The 14,310-nt window shown below is 54.8% G+C and overlaps 2 protein-coding genes across 2 annotated transcripts; both read left to right on the top strand.

Annotated features, from left to right (window-relative positions):
- Window positions 1-798: 798 nt before the first annotated feature.
- Window positions 799-1,711, top strand: LOC139681680 (C-C motif chemokine 4-like). The gene is made up of 3 exons (XM_071575252.1): window positions 799-877; window positions 1,325-1,439; window positions 1,606-1,711. Exons 1-3 carry the CDS (start codon window positions 799-801, stop codon window positions 1,709-1,711), a joined length of 300 nt encoding a protein of 99 aa, XP_071431353.1.
- Window positions 1,712-9,850: 8,139 nt separating this feature from the next.
- LOC139681568 (C-C motif chemokine 4-like) lies at window positions 9,851-10,997 on the top strand. Its single transcript, XM_071575027.1, has 3 exons — window positions 9,851-9,979; window positions 10,481-10,589; window positions 10,722-10,997. Exons 1-3 carry the CDS (start codon window positions 9,907-9,909, stop codon window positions 10,813-10,815), a joined length of 276 nt encoding a protein of 91 aa, XP_071431128.1. The 5' UTR covers window positions 9,851-9,906; the 3' UTR covers window positions 10,816-10,997.
- Window positions 10,998-14,310: the final 3,313 nt, after the last annotated feature.

Here is a 14,310-nt window from a genome sequence, read left to right as displayed (position 1 = left end):
GAGAAGGGGCTTTCTCGACAGCTGCAGCCAGGCAAAATCCACTTGGAAGCCCCAGGCTGGCCTCTGCCTTTCCCAGCTCAGCACGGCCAAGAACATGAGCTGCTGCTTTGGCACCAAGTGGAGGGAAGTGGAGCCACCTGCCCATCCTCCCCCCATCCTCCTGGGCCCCCAACACCCCCCAAAACAGCACAGAGATGTTTCTGTGCATGATGCAACCAAACAGAAGCTGTTTCTCTATATGTTTATTTTCTCTATGGGTTTTTAATATTTTTTAGAGGGGACATATTTGGCTGTTGGCCACCTGAGCCAGGATGTAAAGCAATAGGATACAAAATTTCACGGTGCAGGGGGAGGACATGCACCATCAGGAGAGTGCAAGGCTGTCAGGGACCTGCAGAATGCTGCTCCTGTCCCTGATCCCATCCAAGGGATCTCCCCAGGCCCTCTCTCCCACCCTGGGGTCCCCCCATGGGTCACACAGCCTGCCCAGGGTGCAGAGCCAAACTTTGAGAACAGCCTGTCCATCAGCCCTAACGCCGGAGGCAAAAGCTCAGGAGAAATCCCAAGCCCACTGGATGCCAAAAGCGTGGCCTGGGAGCAGATTTTTCTTTTCCCAGGGTTGTGCTGGGAGGGGATCAGTATCAGTTACCCTCTGTGCTTTGGGATGTGGCAGGGGACCAGGTCCTCCCCCTGCCGCTGCAGCCGCCGGCCCCGGGGGCAGAGAAGCCCCTGCTCTGCTATAAAGGCAGCCAGGCAGCCCCGGCGCAGCGCACGGAGCAACCCGACCCGGCACACACCATGGGGAAGGCAACCAGCGTGGTCTGCGCCCTCCTCCTCCTCCTCCTCGCCACGCTGTGCTGGCAGAGCCTGGCTCAGAGTGAGCATTGCCATCCCCGCGGGGGGGGGACAGGGACAGGGACAGGGACAGGGACAGGGACAGGGACAGGGACAGGGACAGGGACAGGGACAGGGACAGGGACAGCCCCAGCGCTGCGGGACAGGGACAGCGACAGGGACAGCGACAGGGACAGCGACAGGAACAGGGACAGGGACAGTCCCAGCGCTGCGGGACAGGGACAGGGACAGGGACAGGGACAGGGACAGGGACAGGGACAGGGACAGGGACAGGGACAGTCCCAGCGCTGCGGGACAGGGACAGACCTCAGTGCTGTGGGACAGGGACAGGGACACCCCCAGTGCTGTGGGGACGGGTCTGCCTCGTATGTGGGGAACAAGGGGGCTCCTCCCAAAGAGCTGCCAAGGGAGGGCTGAGGTGGGAGCTGGGGGTGTCCAGGCTAAGCCGAGCTTGTGTTGTCCCACCCAGGAGCTCCAGCCATGCCAGACAAGTGCTGCTTCAACTTCCAGACGAGAAGGATCAAGAGAGACAACGTCGTTGCGTGTTACCCCACCAGCCCCGAGTGCCCACACCAGGCTGTGATGTGAGTACCCTAAATTCACCCTGGGGGTAAAGCCCCTCTAGATCCTGACAGACCATTTGCCTTGCGTTGGTGGGTCCAATCCTGATCCTCTGTGTCTCCTCCAGGGAACTCCTTGCTGGGGTCCCTGTGGCACCACCCCACTAACCTCATCCTCTCTCTGCCCCAGTTTCAGAGTGAGGAACGGGAAGGAGATCTGCACCCAGGCAAGCAGGGCATGGGTGAAGAGGTACCAGCAGAGCTTCCAAGTCAGCTCCTTCTCCATCCCCAGCTAGTCCAGAGGCAGCAGGGAGTCCTCTCCATGGGGGACACCGTGAAGGAAACCCCTTTGCAGAGGTGGCTGTGGGGACACACTGGGATGGAGCAGCTCATTGGGGACACCCTACCCATCACGCTGGGCTGACCCTCACCACCCCCCTGCAGGCAAAGGGCCTTTGCCAACCCTGGCATCCCACCAGGATGGGGTGTGCTGACCCCGTGGGGTGCTCAGGTCTGGCCCCTCACCATGGTGTGCATGTGGGAGAGGCTGTGCCTGCTGGCCTGGCAGCAGCCAAGGGGTTCAGGGGGAGCAGCTCCACTGTTACTGTTTGTACAACACTCTGAATGGAATTAAACATGATCTCACTTATGCAAACATCTGTCTGTGGAGTGTCTTGGGAGGAGCCAGGTCCTGTTGCCCCTTTCCCAGCCAGGTGCTGGGCTCAGTGAGGAGCCAGGAAGAGGCAAAGCCCCAACCATGTCTCTCGTGAGGATGCCCAGGGTGAGCCTGGGGCCAAACCATGTCCATGCTTTGGGGAAGCACCAGGGAGAGCAGCAACAAGCAGGAACAGCCCATGAGGAAGTGGCTTCCCATGTTCCTCATCCACCATCCTAAGGGGAGAGCCCTGGCCCAAATTCTATCAGAGGAACCCCTTGGGAATGCCTGGTTGGGCCCCACTGACAGACCAAAATCCCAGGATGGGCACTGAGACCAGGACAGGCATCCCAATGGGCAGCCAGCAGTGGGTCTCAGGGTGGGGTGGGGCAAGCCTGGTCACAGCCAAGCCACTCACCCAGTGCAAAACTGCAAGAGAGGCATCAGAACCGGTGGTTATGGGTGGCTTTTGAAAAGAAACTCTCACAGGACTTTGGCAAGGGTGAGCATCATCCTGTGTGGTTTGCTGGTGGTGATAACCAACCCCAAAATAGACTGTCAGCCCCAGTGCATCACCCACCAGCCGCTCACCACACTTTCCAGCAGCCCTCGGGTATCTCAGTGGCCAAAGGGGCTGGGAGAAGGAATTTCCCTTCACCACTTGCCCTTTGTCAATATATCCAGGTGGTTCTTTCCGTGGGGAGAGTCCAAAGCTGTCATGGAAAGCCTGGCAGGGGTTATATATCACATTGAGGTGCAGGCAGGAGGGGCAGGTGGCTCTCAGTGGTCTGAGACAGGGAGAGCTGCTGGTGCTGACTGAGCCCCAGGTTGGACATGAAGATCTGCTCCTTGGCACTGCTCACCCTGCTCCTGGCAGCTCCCTGGACTGGAAGCCAGGGCTTGTCCTGTAAGTACCAACCCCGAGTCTGTCCCCAGGGCTGTCCCGACTGCTCCACTGATGGGATTTGGGAGGGGCATGAGAATTCACCTCCTGCTTCTGCTGTGGGACTGGGGGCTGGGAGGCATCAACAGCTGCCCCAGCACAGGACTGGCCTGGACTTGTTCAAAATGAGCAAAAAATAGGTTTGGGGATGTTTTCAGCCCCAGCTGGGGAGCTCTACTGAGAAACCCCCCACAGGCAGAGAAACAGGGGCTCCTTCCTTAGGGAAAAGCATCACCAGTGAGGATGCAAGAGGGGCCCCCATAGCATGAGGGAGCAGCAGAGTGCCCAGGGGAGCACCCACAGCCCCAAGCAGAGCACCCACAGCCCTCATGCCAGGTGTGGCAGAGCACTAAAACCCCTTGTCTCCTCCTAGTCCGCAGGTCCAACGTCATGTGCTGCCACAGGGAGCAGTTCATCTGGAGGAAAATCCCTGCCTCCAAAATCCAGAGCCACCGGAGCACACCTTCCCTCTGCTCCCACAAGGCTGTGATGTGAGTGGTCCCAGCTTCCCCCCCAGCCTTCCTCCCTGACATCCCACTCCTCACCCTCCCTCACCCACCTTCCCTGCCGGTTGTTCTGCCTTTGGGAAGCCCCAAAAACCTTCCACCCTGCAAAGGGTGCTGTGGGTGGGGGTGCCCTTACCTGGCTCTTCACACTCACCTCCCTCCTCACTGCTTAATCCCAAACAGCCCCAAAATCCCCACATTTCAGCTGCCAGTCAGAAAAACGGGAAGGAAGCCAAAATTGCAGAGGTTGCCCAAAGTCAGCATTTCCAGGGAAGTGGGGGGCAGGATGCTGCAGGCACCTCCACTCCTGGGCTAACACAGGATACTCTTTCCCCCAGTGTGGAGCTGCCAAGGAGGACGGTCTGTGTAGACCCAGAGCTGGGCTGGTTCCAGAAGTACCTGAAGGAACAGAAGTCAAAAAAGATCTCCGTGTGAAGCTGCCTTGCCCATAAGCTCTATTTATTTGTTTCCTGTAATTATCTGTATGTTCTTGTGTCATTAATTTATGAAGCTGCCTCCATCCCCTCCCCTGCTGTCACCCCCTCCACTGTCCAGCACATCCCTCAGTGGGGTCAATAAACCACCTTGTGCTGATGGAGTGAGAGATGTAAATTCTGTGGGAGAAAATGGGTCACACCAGGGCTCAGCATTCCCACAGAGACCCAGGAATGGTCCAGGAGCTCCTGGGAGGGCAGGGAAACCTGAAGGACCAAGCCTGATGCCCCCAGCACCACTCTAAGATGAAGCAGCCCCTGCCCAGACATGGCCTTTGAGGATGCCCTGGGCAGCTCTGCCAGGTGGGATGGGGGTTGAGGCAGGAAAAAGGCAGGCCAGGCTGGCAGTGGGAGAAATGTTGGCTCTGTGGGTTTTAAGGTTAGTTTGGTTTAGTCACAGATGGATTAAGTGGTTAAACAGAGGTGGCTGCAGAAGGAGAGGGACTAACACTGTCCCCCAGAGCTGGGCAGGCCCCCACAGACAGCCACCCGTGGGAGTGACCCTGCAGGTCACTGGGAACCCCCTTGTCTCATGGAGAAATCCCTCCTGCAGCCCCCAGAGCCCGTCCACCCACCACAGGGGCAATGAGGGTGCCAAACAAAGGACATCAGAGCACACCAGGCCTGTCACTTGTGTCAATAAATTCCTTAAAGAGAAGAAGATGCTTTGGGGCAGGTTTCCAGCAAGGGCAGGGAGGCTGGAGCATCTTTCATCTCCCTGGTTCTTATCAGGACACCAGCCCTGGAGCTCTGGAGCTGCCTCTGTCTCCCTGCTGTGCCCAGCAGAGCAGGGTGAGAAGGGACATTTGTGGCACATCTGGGGACAAGTTGGAAAGTCTTTTAAACCCCTTCAGGGGTGGGGACTCCACCACTGCTCTGGGCAGCTGTGCCAGGTCTGGATAATCCTTTCAGTGAGAAATTCTCCTCAGTATCCAACCAGAACCTCCCCTGGTGCAACTTGAAGCTGTTTCCCCTCATCCTGTCCTTTGGGGACAGGGCCACAGAGCCCGACCCCCACCTGGCTCCCCCCTCCTGTCAGGGGGTTGCAGAGAGTGAGAAGGTCTCCCCTGAGCCTCCTTTTCTCCAGGCTGAGCCCCCCCAGCTCCCTCAGCTGTTCCTCACCCCACTGGTGCTCCAGACCTTTCCCCAGCTTGCCCAAGGACTGTCCCTGGGGGACACCACTGGTGACCAGCCCCTGCTGGATGTCACTCCATGCCCACCACTCTCTGTGCTCAGCCACCAGCCAGTTTGTCCCCCAGCAAACAGGACACCCATCCAAGACATGAGCAGGCAGTTTCTCCAGAAGAATTCTGCATTATCTACTTCCCTATTCCTTTGTGACTCACTTGAATCACGTTTTTGATGAGCTGGGACAAGCCTTACTTTCAAAGATACCCTTCTACATGTTGGCAGATTTGTTGCCATTTATCTGCCCTCCTTTAAGGTGTTTCTGCACCAGTCAGTGACCCCAGGCCCAATCTGCCACAATCCCCACGGGATCACATCATCTGGGATTGTTCCTTCCCTTTGGAAAGAATATTCTTGCCTATGCCTGTAATTGCACGTGCTCAACCAAAGCACTTTTGCAGACATTCTTTGGAAAATGAGACTTAACTGACTTTTCTAGAGCTGCTCTTTGGTGCTGCAAGTCCAAGGATTAAGCAGAATATTGGGGTGTGTGAAGGATGGAGCAGAAATGACTTAATAGAATAATTACATTTGGGAAAGATCTCTGTGATCATCAAGTCCAACAAAACAGTGTCCACCACCAAACCATGTCCCCAGGGGACACATCTACACACCTTTGAACACTCCCAGGGATGGTGGTTCCACTTCCAATCCCACATTCCCTTTGACCACCCTGACTCTGAGGGGGATGGAGCTGACCCAGAGGACACTGAGCCAGGTGATGAAAGCATTTAATGCCTTGGAGATGACAGATTGCCAAGAGAGGGGCTGGGGACAACCAGCTCGGTGTCCCTGAGGTTTGGTGAGCTCTGCTGGGTGGCTGGAGGGTGTCAGGCACATGAGGCTGCAGGGCCAAACCACCTTCCCACGGTGGGATCTCACTGCTCCCCTCGGGAATTTCTGGAATGCCACCCCCTGGGTGTGCTGCAGCCTCCTGCCTGGGAAGAGGTTCTTGCTCCTGCCACTCTCCTTCCTTTCAATCTGGTGCAGAAGTCACTGAAGCTGGAGGGACAAGAGCTGTCTTTGATCCAGGACTGCAGAAAACTCCCTGTGTTGGGTTGTGATTTTGTGCAGGGCATAGCACAGGATCCGTGGAGGGGGAAGGGACATCTGGGAATTGGAATTAAAATGTATCAGCGTGAACTGGTTTAGGAATTCCACTTTGAGTGCTGAGTTACTCTCATAAAACAGCAGACCCAAGGGTCAGGGTCAGCTCTCTGCAGGGTTCTGCTTATAAACCTCAAGCCACAGGATCCTTTTGCATAATTTTTATCAATGACTGTCACTTCCCAAATAGATGTTGCTTAATGCCATGTGGCACTTTCTTTCATTTCTTGCTTCCCTTGGTTTCCTCCTGCCTTAGGCTGGTGCCTGGGGAAGGCAGAGGCTGCTGTGATGCCATTAGTGCTGTGGAATGCAGGGCCCTGGGTGTCTAGAGCCTCTCTGAAGGAGATGGTGAGAACATCCCTGTGCCCTGGCTCAGGGTCAGAAGTGCAGCCTTGCTGCCAGCAGCAGGGATTTGTCCTCAGGGAAAGCTCTCTGCAGACCTGCAGCAGCTTCTCTAAGGTTGGCTGCAGGCTCTGGCAGTGTCTGAGCTCCCTCAGCAGCCCTGGGCAGCAGAGGCAATGCTGTCCTCTTGTCTTCTCCTCTAGTCTGGATGAACCCCCTGGCACTGGCCTCTTGCCCTGTCTGGGCACAGGACTCTCTTGCTGCTCTTTCTCACTCTTCTCTTATTCCTTTTTTCTGGAAATGTGCAGCCCTACAGGGCAGGGTCCTCACCCCAGGGCTGAGCAGGTCTGGGGTCTGCCCTGCCCACCCACCCTTCCTGCTGTTTCTGGCTGCTCTCTCCATGCAGGTCCCACATGTCACTGTGCCCTCCTTGTCCTGCTGTGCCCTCAGTCAGTGAGGGTGGTCCCTCTGCTCTTTAACCACAGTCCCAAGGGGTGATGTGGTTTTTAGATTTGAATTCCCTCCTTTTCTTTGTGACACTCAGCGAGGCAGTGCCAAAAGCATCAGGTCATACAAGACTGGTGCCATGTTTGCTCATCACTGGCATTCTGGTGCCTCTCCCACTCCATGTGGGAGTTTGTCCTGCTGATGAGATGCCCCCAGTCTGGCTCAGGAGGAAGGAAAGGAACTCTTTGGGGCCTTTTGTTTGATTGCACCTGCCTTACCTACCCACTTTTTTGTTATCTTTTCCCTTTTCTCACCTGGGTGCACTAAAGATTGTGTTGAGTGCTCGACCAAAACTTCTTGTTTCTGCAAAGACAGGCCAAAAAGAAGTGGCATCTTTGGCTATTTACCCCCTTTCCTAACAGGTTTTTCATTTCTTCTCTTTTTCAAGTTTGTATTTGCAAAGCTCAAGTTTCTGTTTTCACATGTTTCCTTCCCCCTAAATTTGCCTCCTGTTTCTCTGATGAATTAAAATGTCCTCTGCTTACAGAGGTTTTCCATGGCAGGAGAAATAAAACTGCAAGTCATTTCTTTGCTCTGCCTTTACGCCAGTTCCTTATATTTAATTCCTTAAAGTCCAACTATCTAATTTTGTTGGGCTGCAGTTCTGGGCAATTCATTGAAATAGCCTCAATTCCAGTTATAATGGAAAGTATTTCATCAGCATCCCGTAAGAAGACCCATCCAACCCTCACCTAAATGGAGAACCGAAAGCTTGACCAGTCACTTGTGCAGCAAAGAGGAAATAGTTCTGCCATTTCCATCACTAATCATCTCGTGACTGAGATTTCCTGCCGGATGACAAGCCTTCCTCTGGTGACTGCTGAAACCAGAGCCCTCAGATTATTGTGCTTCCATTTGTCATTCCCCTGCTCTCAGTTCCAAGGGTTCGCTGGGTGTGGGGCATCCCTTACCACCCTCTTGGCACTTGTGGTTTCCTGGTAGTTCTTGCACCAGGCCAATGTTGCCCACTGCCATTGCTCAGCCCTGACTGTTGACCCCTGACCCACTTCTCCTGCCCAAGCCTCTTCCCTTCCCTGCATGCCCAAGCAAGAATGAGAGCAAGAACCCTCTGCTCCAGCCTCTCAGCAGGGCACCAGAGTCCAGTGCCTGCACCTGCAGGGCCTCTTTGTCTCTGCCATCTCTCCAGGGTGGGAATGCTGCCTTGGACCTTCACCCAAGCAGAAAGGGACAAATGAGAGCCCACAGTGACCTCAGGCCCAACACAGCCTTGTTCCTACATTATCTTTTCTTCCCTGCATGCCCAAGCAAGAATGAGAGCAAGAATCCTCTGCTCCAGCCTCTCAGCAGGGCACCAGAGTCCAGTCCCTGTACCTGCAGGGCCTCTTTGTCTCTGCCACCTCTCCAGGGTGGGAATGCTGCTTTGGACCTTCATCCAAGCAGAAAGGGACACATAAGAGACCCACAGTGACCTCAGGCCCAACACAGCCTTGTTCCTACATTATCTTTTCTTCCCTGCATGCCCAAGCAAATATTAGAGCAAGAATCCTCTGCTCCAGCCTCTCAGCAGGGCACCAGAGTCCAGTCCCTGCACCTGCAGGGCCTCTTTGTCTCTGCCATCTCTCCAGGGTGGGAATGCTGCTTTGGGCCTTAACACCAGCAGGAAGGGAGAAATGAGAGCCCACAGTGACCTCAAGCCCAACACAGCCTTGTTCCTACATGATCTTTCCTTCCCTGCATGCCCAAGCCAGAAGCAGAGCTCTCAGTGGGCATGAGGGTGTGCAAGGCATCGTCACAGAGCGAGCTGTGGATGCCTCTGGTGGGGCAGAGTGACAAGTGGTATTTGGGGCAAACCTGGGATCCCCCTCCTGGCAGAGGATTCCTGCCAGCAATAGTGGCTGTGGCTGAAGGTGTCCGTGCCAGGGCCCCTGAGCTGGGCTGGGGTCTCTGTGCACAGAGTGTCTCCACAGCCCCTGGCACAGCGATGCTGCTGGGGCTGCTGCAGAGCACAGCCCTGCCCAGGGCAGGCTGCTGTTCCTTCACAGCTGCCTGCCTGGGATTGGCATCAGAGCTTGGCCATGGAGCTCCACAAGCCCAAGCTGCTGTTTCTTCACAGCTGCCTGCCTGGGACTGACATCAGAGCTTGGCCATGGAGCTCCACAAGCCCAAGCTGCTGTTCCTTCACAGCTGCCTGCCTGGGACTGACATCAGAGCTTGGCCATGGAGCTCCACAAGCCCAAGCTGCTGTTCCTTCACAGCTGCCTGCTTGAGACTGACATCAGAGCTTGGTCATGCAGCCCTACAAGCCCACGATGCTGTTCCTTCACAGCTGCCTGCCTGGGATTGGCATCAGAGCTTGGCCATGGAGCCCTACAAGCCCACGATGCTGTTCCTTCACAGCTGCCTGCCTGGGATTGGCATCAGAGCTTGGCCATGCAGCTCCACAAGCCCAAGCTGACCTTGTAGCAGGGGCAGAGTTGGTGTCGGTGTTTGGGCTCCAACCATTCCCCTCCAGGCACCCAAAGTGCATCTTGAAAGTTGCAGCCTCGTGCCCAGCAGTCCCTTCCCGTTCTGTGGTTTCCTTGTTTTTTCTAAATCAGCAAATCTGGGTGATTCTGACATAATTTCCCCAGTATGATGCACTCACTTTCTTTCCTTGAAACCCCGAGCCCGCCCAGCTCAGATTGGGCATAAAAGGGGAGCATGGCCAGGGGATGGAGCATCTTGCACTGACAGCCCTGCAGCCTCCTCAGCTCCTGCTGTGCCCACTGACCCCTCATCCCACGGCACCATGAAGGTCCTGACAGCCACCCTGCTCGCTCTGCTGCTCGTGGCCTCCTGCTCTCCAGCTGAGGCCCATCTTGGTGAGTCCAGAATCGCTGTGTCCTCCCTGGGGCCAGCTGGGCCAGCGCTCCATGGGAGCTGCTGGAGACCCCCATGCCCAGCAGGGACCTCGTGGGGCTGTGGGGAGGGTGGGGAGCAGGAGGCTGTCACAGGGTGGGACATGAGGTTGGGCTTGGGGGTCTCCTGGGGGGTGACTGGCAGGGAATAGGACAGAGAGAGTGGTCAGACATTGGCATGGCCTGCCCAGAGAGGGGGTGGATTCTCCGACCCTGGAGTTTTTAAGGTGAGACTGGATGTGGCACTGAGTGCCATGATCTGGTAATCAAAGAGGGGTTGGATCAAGGGTTGGACTTGATGATCTCAGAGGTCTCTTCCAACCCAGCTGATTCTGTGATAAGGGGAGGGTGGGAGATGGCAAATCCCTGAGGAACCCCATGGAACCCCATGGGCCAGTGTGACCAGAGCCTGTGCTGTACCTGGAGACTCACCAGGGCTGTCTGTCTGTCCTTCTGCCCTCACAGATTCTGTCCCCACCTCCTGCTGCTTGACCTACCAGACACGTCCCATCCCAAGGAATCTGATCGCCTCCATGTACGTCACCAGCAGCAGCTGCAGCCAGCCTGGTGTGATGTGAGTGCCCACCACTGCCAGGGGCTCGGGGTGGCTGGGGGGCTCTGGGGACATGGCTGGGGACACTCGGGGTGCTGCTGGTGGGCACCTGGCGGGCTGTGCCTGACCCTCAGCATGGTTTTCTCCTGGCAGAGTGATCACCAAGAAGGGGAGGGAGCTGTGTGCAGACCCCCAGCAGCCCTGGGTGCAGGAGCGCCTGAAGCACTTCCAGAGCCCACCGAACTGACCCTTCCAGCTGCCACCCATGGTGCCAACAGTCCTACCCCTTCATGGCTTCCAGCCCTGGGCACACAGCATTGCTCCTGACCCACAGCCTTCTTCAACGGGGAAAATTATTTTATTTAACTTATTTAAGTTAAACTAAATATTTTATTCTAATTAAAATTATAGCACAAAATTAATTTATATCATGCCAAAATAATACACTAAAATAAAGATTATTTCAGTTATATCCGTGTGACTGTTAATGAAGAGTCATTTTGGATGCTTCTCTGATGTGGGAGAAGGGACCCCCAAGGACCCTCTTGCAGAGTCTGGTCCTGCTGCTCCAGGTTGTGCTTCCAGCAGAAGGACATGTGGGATGGAGGGAACAGCAATCCTGTCCTGCTCAAAGCCCAGCTGGCAACTGAGCACCACACAGCCACTTGCCCACTTCCCCCCACCCCAGTGGGATGGGGAGGAGAATCAAGAGTAAAACCTGCTCACCAGATGTTGATTGATGCAAACTCTGTCCCCAAACCTCAACTGGCCCCTCTGGGCATGATGTTTTATAGGGTGGAATATCTGCTTGGCCAGCTCAGGTCAGCTGTCCCAACGATGCTCCCTCACAGCTTTTGGTGCAGCTCCTCAAGTCCTTGACCAGGGTAAACACTCCTTAGGAGTAATTAAAACATCAGTATGTTATCAACATTATTCTCATATTGAATCCATCATCAAACATCCCCCCAAAAAACAGAAATCCATCAAAAGAATCAACGTAGCTGAAATTATCGTCGTTTTAATTTATTATCTTGACACAGTTTAAATATCCTGACACACACCAACATTAACCTAATAGCTTCCTTTTATAAGTTCAGAGATATTTGTGATGAAGGAAATGCAGTAGATTTCTCTTGTCTGAGCTTCAGGAAGACACTTGAAATGATGCCACATAGTAAATTATTAGATAAGGCAGAGAAGATGTGACTGGCATATGAAAAGTACATTTGGAAAAGAGCTGCCTGAAAGAGGAGAGTAATTGCTTGAGCTACAGGGGGATGTGTTACACTGGAGGAGGGTTATCCTGCACTTCCTTGGGTTCCTGCCTCAAAAATTACTCTGCTTAACATTTGCCTTAATGATCTTGGCACAAAAAGCAGGAGAAGGCAAAGGAAATGTGCTGATGAGGCAAAATGAGGTGGTATCATCAATCTAGAACAGGGCAGAATATCACACAGAAAGATTATAATGACCTTGAGGAGTGGAGTAACAGAGGAGGGGTTGGAGGCACAGAGCAGGCTGTGATCATCCTGCTGGGGACAAGGGACAACAGCAACAGCCACCCCAGTCTGGGAGCCTCTCAGCTGGGCATGTGTGGGGCAGGGAAAGAGCCCTGGCACACCCCACAGGACTGGGACATGTGGGGCAGGGAAACACTCCTGGCACACCCCACAGGACTGGGACATGTGGGGCAGGGAAAGAGCCCTGGCACACCCCACAGGACTGGGACGTGTGTGGGGCAGGGAAAGAGTCCTGGCACACCCCACAGGACTGGGACGTGTGTGGGGCAGGGAAAGAGTCCTGGCACACCCCACAGGACTGGGACGTGTCTGGGGCAGGGAAAGAGCCTTGGCACACCCCACAGTACTGGGACATGTGGGGCAGGGAAAGAGCCCTGGCACACATCACAGGACTGGGACATGTGGGGCAGGGAAAGAGCCCTGGCACACCCCACAGGACTGGGACATGTGGGGCAGGGAAAGAGCCCTGGCACACCCCACAGGACTGGGACATGTGGGGCAGGGAAAGAGCCCTGGCACACCCCACAGGACTGGGACATATGGGGCAGGGAAACACTCCTGGCACACCCCACAGGACTGGGACGGGTGTGGGGCAGGGAAAGAGCCCTGGCACACCCCACAGGACTGGGACATGTCTGGGGCAGGGAAAGAGCCCTGGCACACCCCACAGAACTGGGACAGGTGTGGGGCAGGGAAAGAGTCCTGGCACACCCCACAGGACTGGGACATGTCTGGGGCAGGGAAAGAGCCCTGGCACACCCCACAGGACTGGGACATGTCTGGGGCAGGGAAAGAGCCCTGGCACACATCACAGGACTGGGACATGACTGTGGTGTTAAACAACACGAGAAGAGTCAGATGCAAAGGGCTTGGGTTGAGGGGTTGGGAAAATGAGACTGATCCACGTGAAGACATCAGAGTGACCCTCGGGCATGGAAGGAGGTGCAGTGGGCACTGCTGGGGTGGGGACACATGGCTGGAAACTGGCTGGGGATGCCAACAGGTAGGAAATGAGGTTTCCACATGGAAGCAGTAGGTTTCTCATGCAGGTTTCTGACCCAAGCAGGGCAGATAAACACCACCTACCACCCACATGGGGATCAGTCCTGCTGTGCAAGCAGCAGGACCCAGAAGCCATCCAGACTGGAGGTGGAATTTCCTTCTCAGTGTTAATGGTTTGCCTTTACAAGAGCCTCTTCACAGAGGTGTTTTGGAGTCCTGCTTTGAAAGGTGTCACTAACAATGACGTTGGTTTGGAATCCAGAGCTCTGCAGGGCTGCACACCCCCCAGGATGGCAGCTGCCTGCTCCCACTCCCAAGACAACCATCAGACTCACTTGTTCCCCTCCAGGAGTGGAGGTGGTTTCAGTGGGTTTGGTATGTGATTATCTGATTCTCCCTGAAACTGCTCTGGCCTGCTCAGCTCAACCTCTCACTCTGGAATCAAGGAATAATGGCACTTCATCCAAATTTTCTCTGGAATGTCTGTTTGGGACACTCCCACCTCTTTGCCTACCCCAAAGGAGCCGGTCTGAGGCAGAGCCTCTGGTAGTGCAGACACCCCAAACTCCCAAGCTGATCCTTTGCTCCTTCGGCTCCCCAGGTGTGAATTGACTTTTACAACAAACTAAAACTAAATATTTACAATTAACATTTTTCTCTTCACATTCCCTGTACATGCTCATCCCAACATCCCAGTTGCCACCATCCCAGCCCTCCAGCCTTGCTGCCACATCCCCAGGAACATGTCACAGTCTCTGCAGTGCCTCAGCACAACAAATCTCCTTTGGGTTCATCAGGGAGTTTCGATTTCTCACTTTTGGGTTTCCTCCACATACCTGCCCCTGATCACCTCCTGCAAGTCCTTCAGAACTTCCTGGGCTGCCTCACTGCTGAGTTGAAAGATTTTTATAAGACTATTTTAAATGTTCAGGCTTTTTCTATTGACTTCCTCTTTCTCTGAAATCTCCCTTTCAAGTTTACTGGTGCAAGATTAATTCTGGGGTCTGCTTGTACCCCTTTCCTTTTCAACCACAGGATGTGGGACTGACTCACCCTTGGAGGGAGGATTACTTAATTGTCCCTCTGTTCTATCCCCTGCTCTGAGAACCCCAAACCCACAGCATCCCCCACCTCATGCCCAGCCACAACACTCTCTTTGGACACTCTCTCCCACTTTTCAGCTGAAAGGGACCGATTTTTCCTTTTGTGAATTCCCCAGT

The sequence above is a fragment of the Pithys albifrons genome, chromosome 21, assembly GCF_047495875.1.
Source record: "Pithys albifrons albifrons isolate INPA30051 chromosome 21, PitAlb_v1, whole genome shotgun sequence".
NCBI lineage: Eukaryota > Metazoa > Chordata > Aves > Passeriformes > Thamnophilidae > Pithys > Pithys albifrons.
This window is presented reverse-complemented; position numbering and strand designations above follow the sequence as displayed.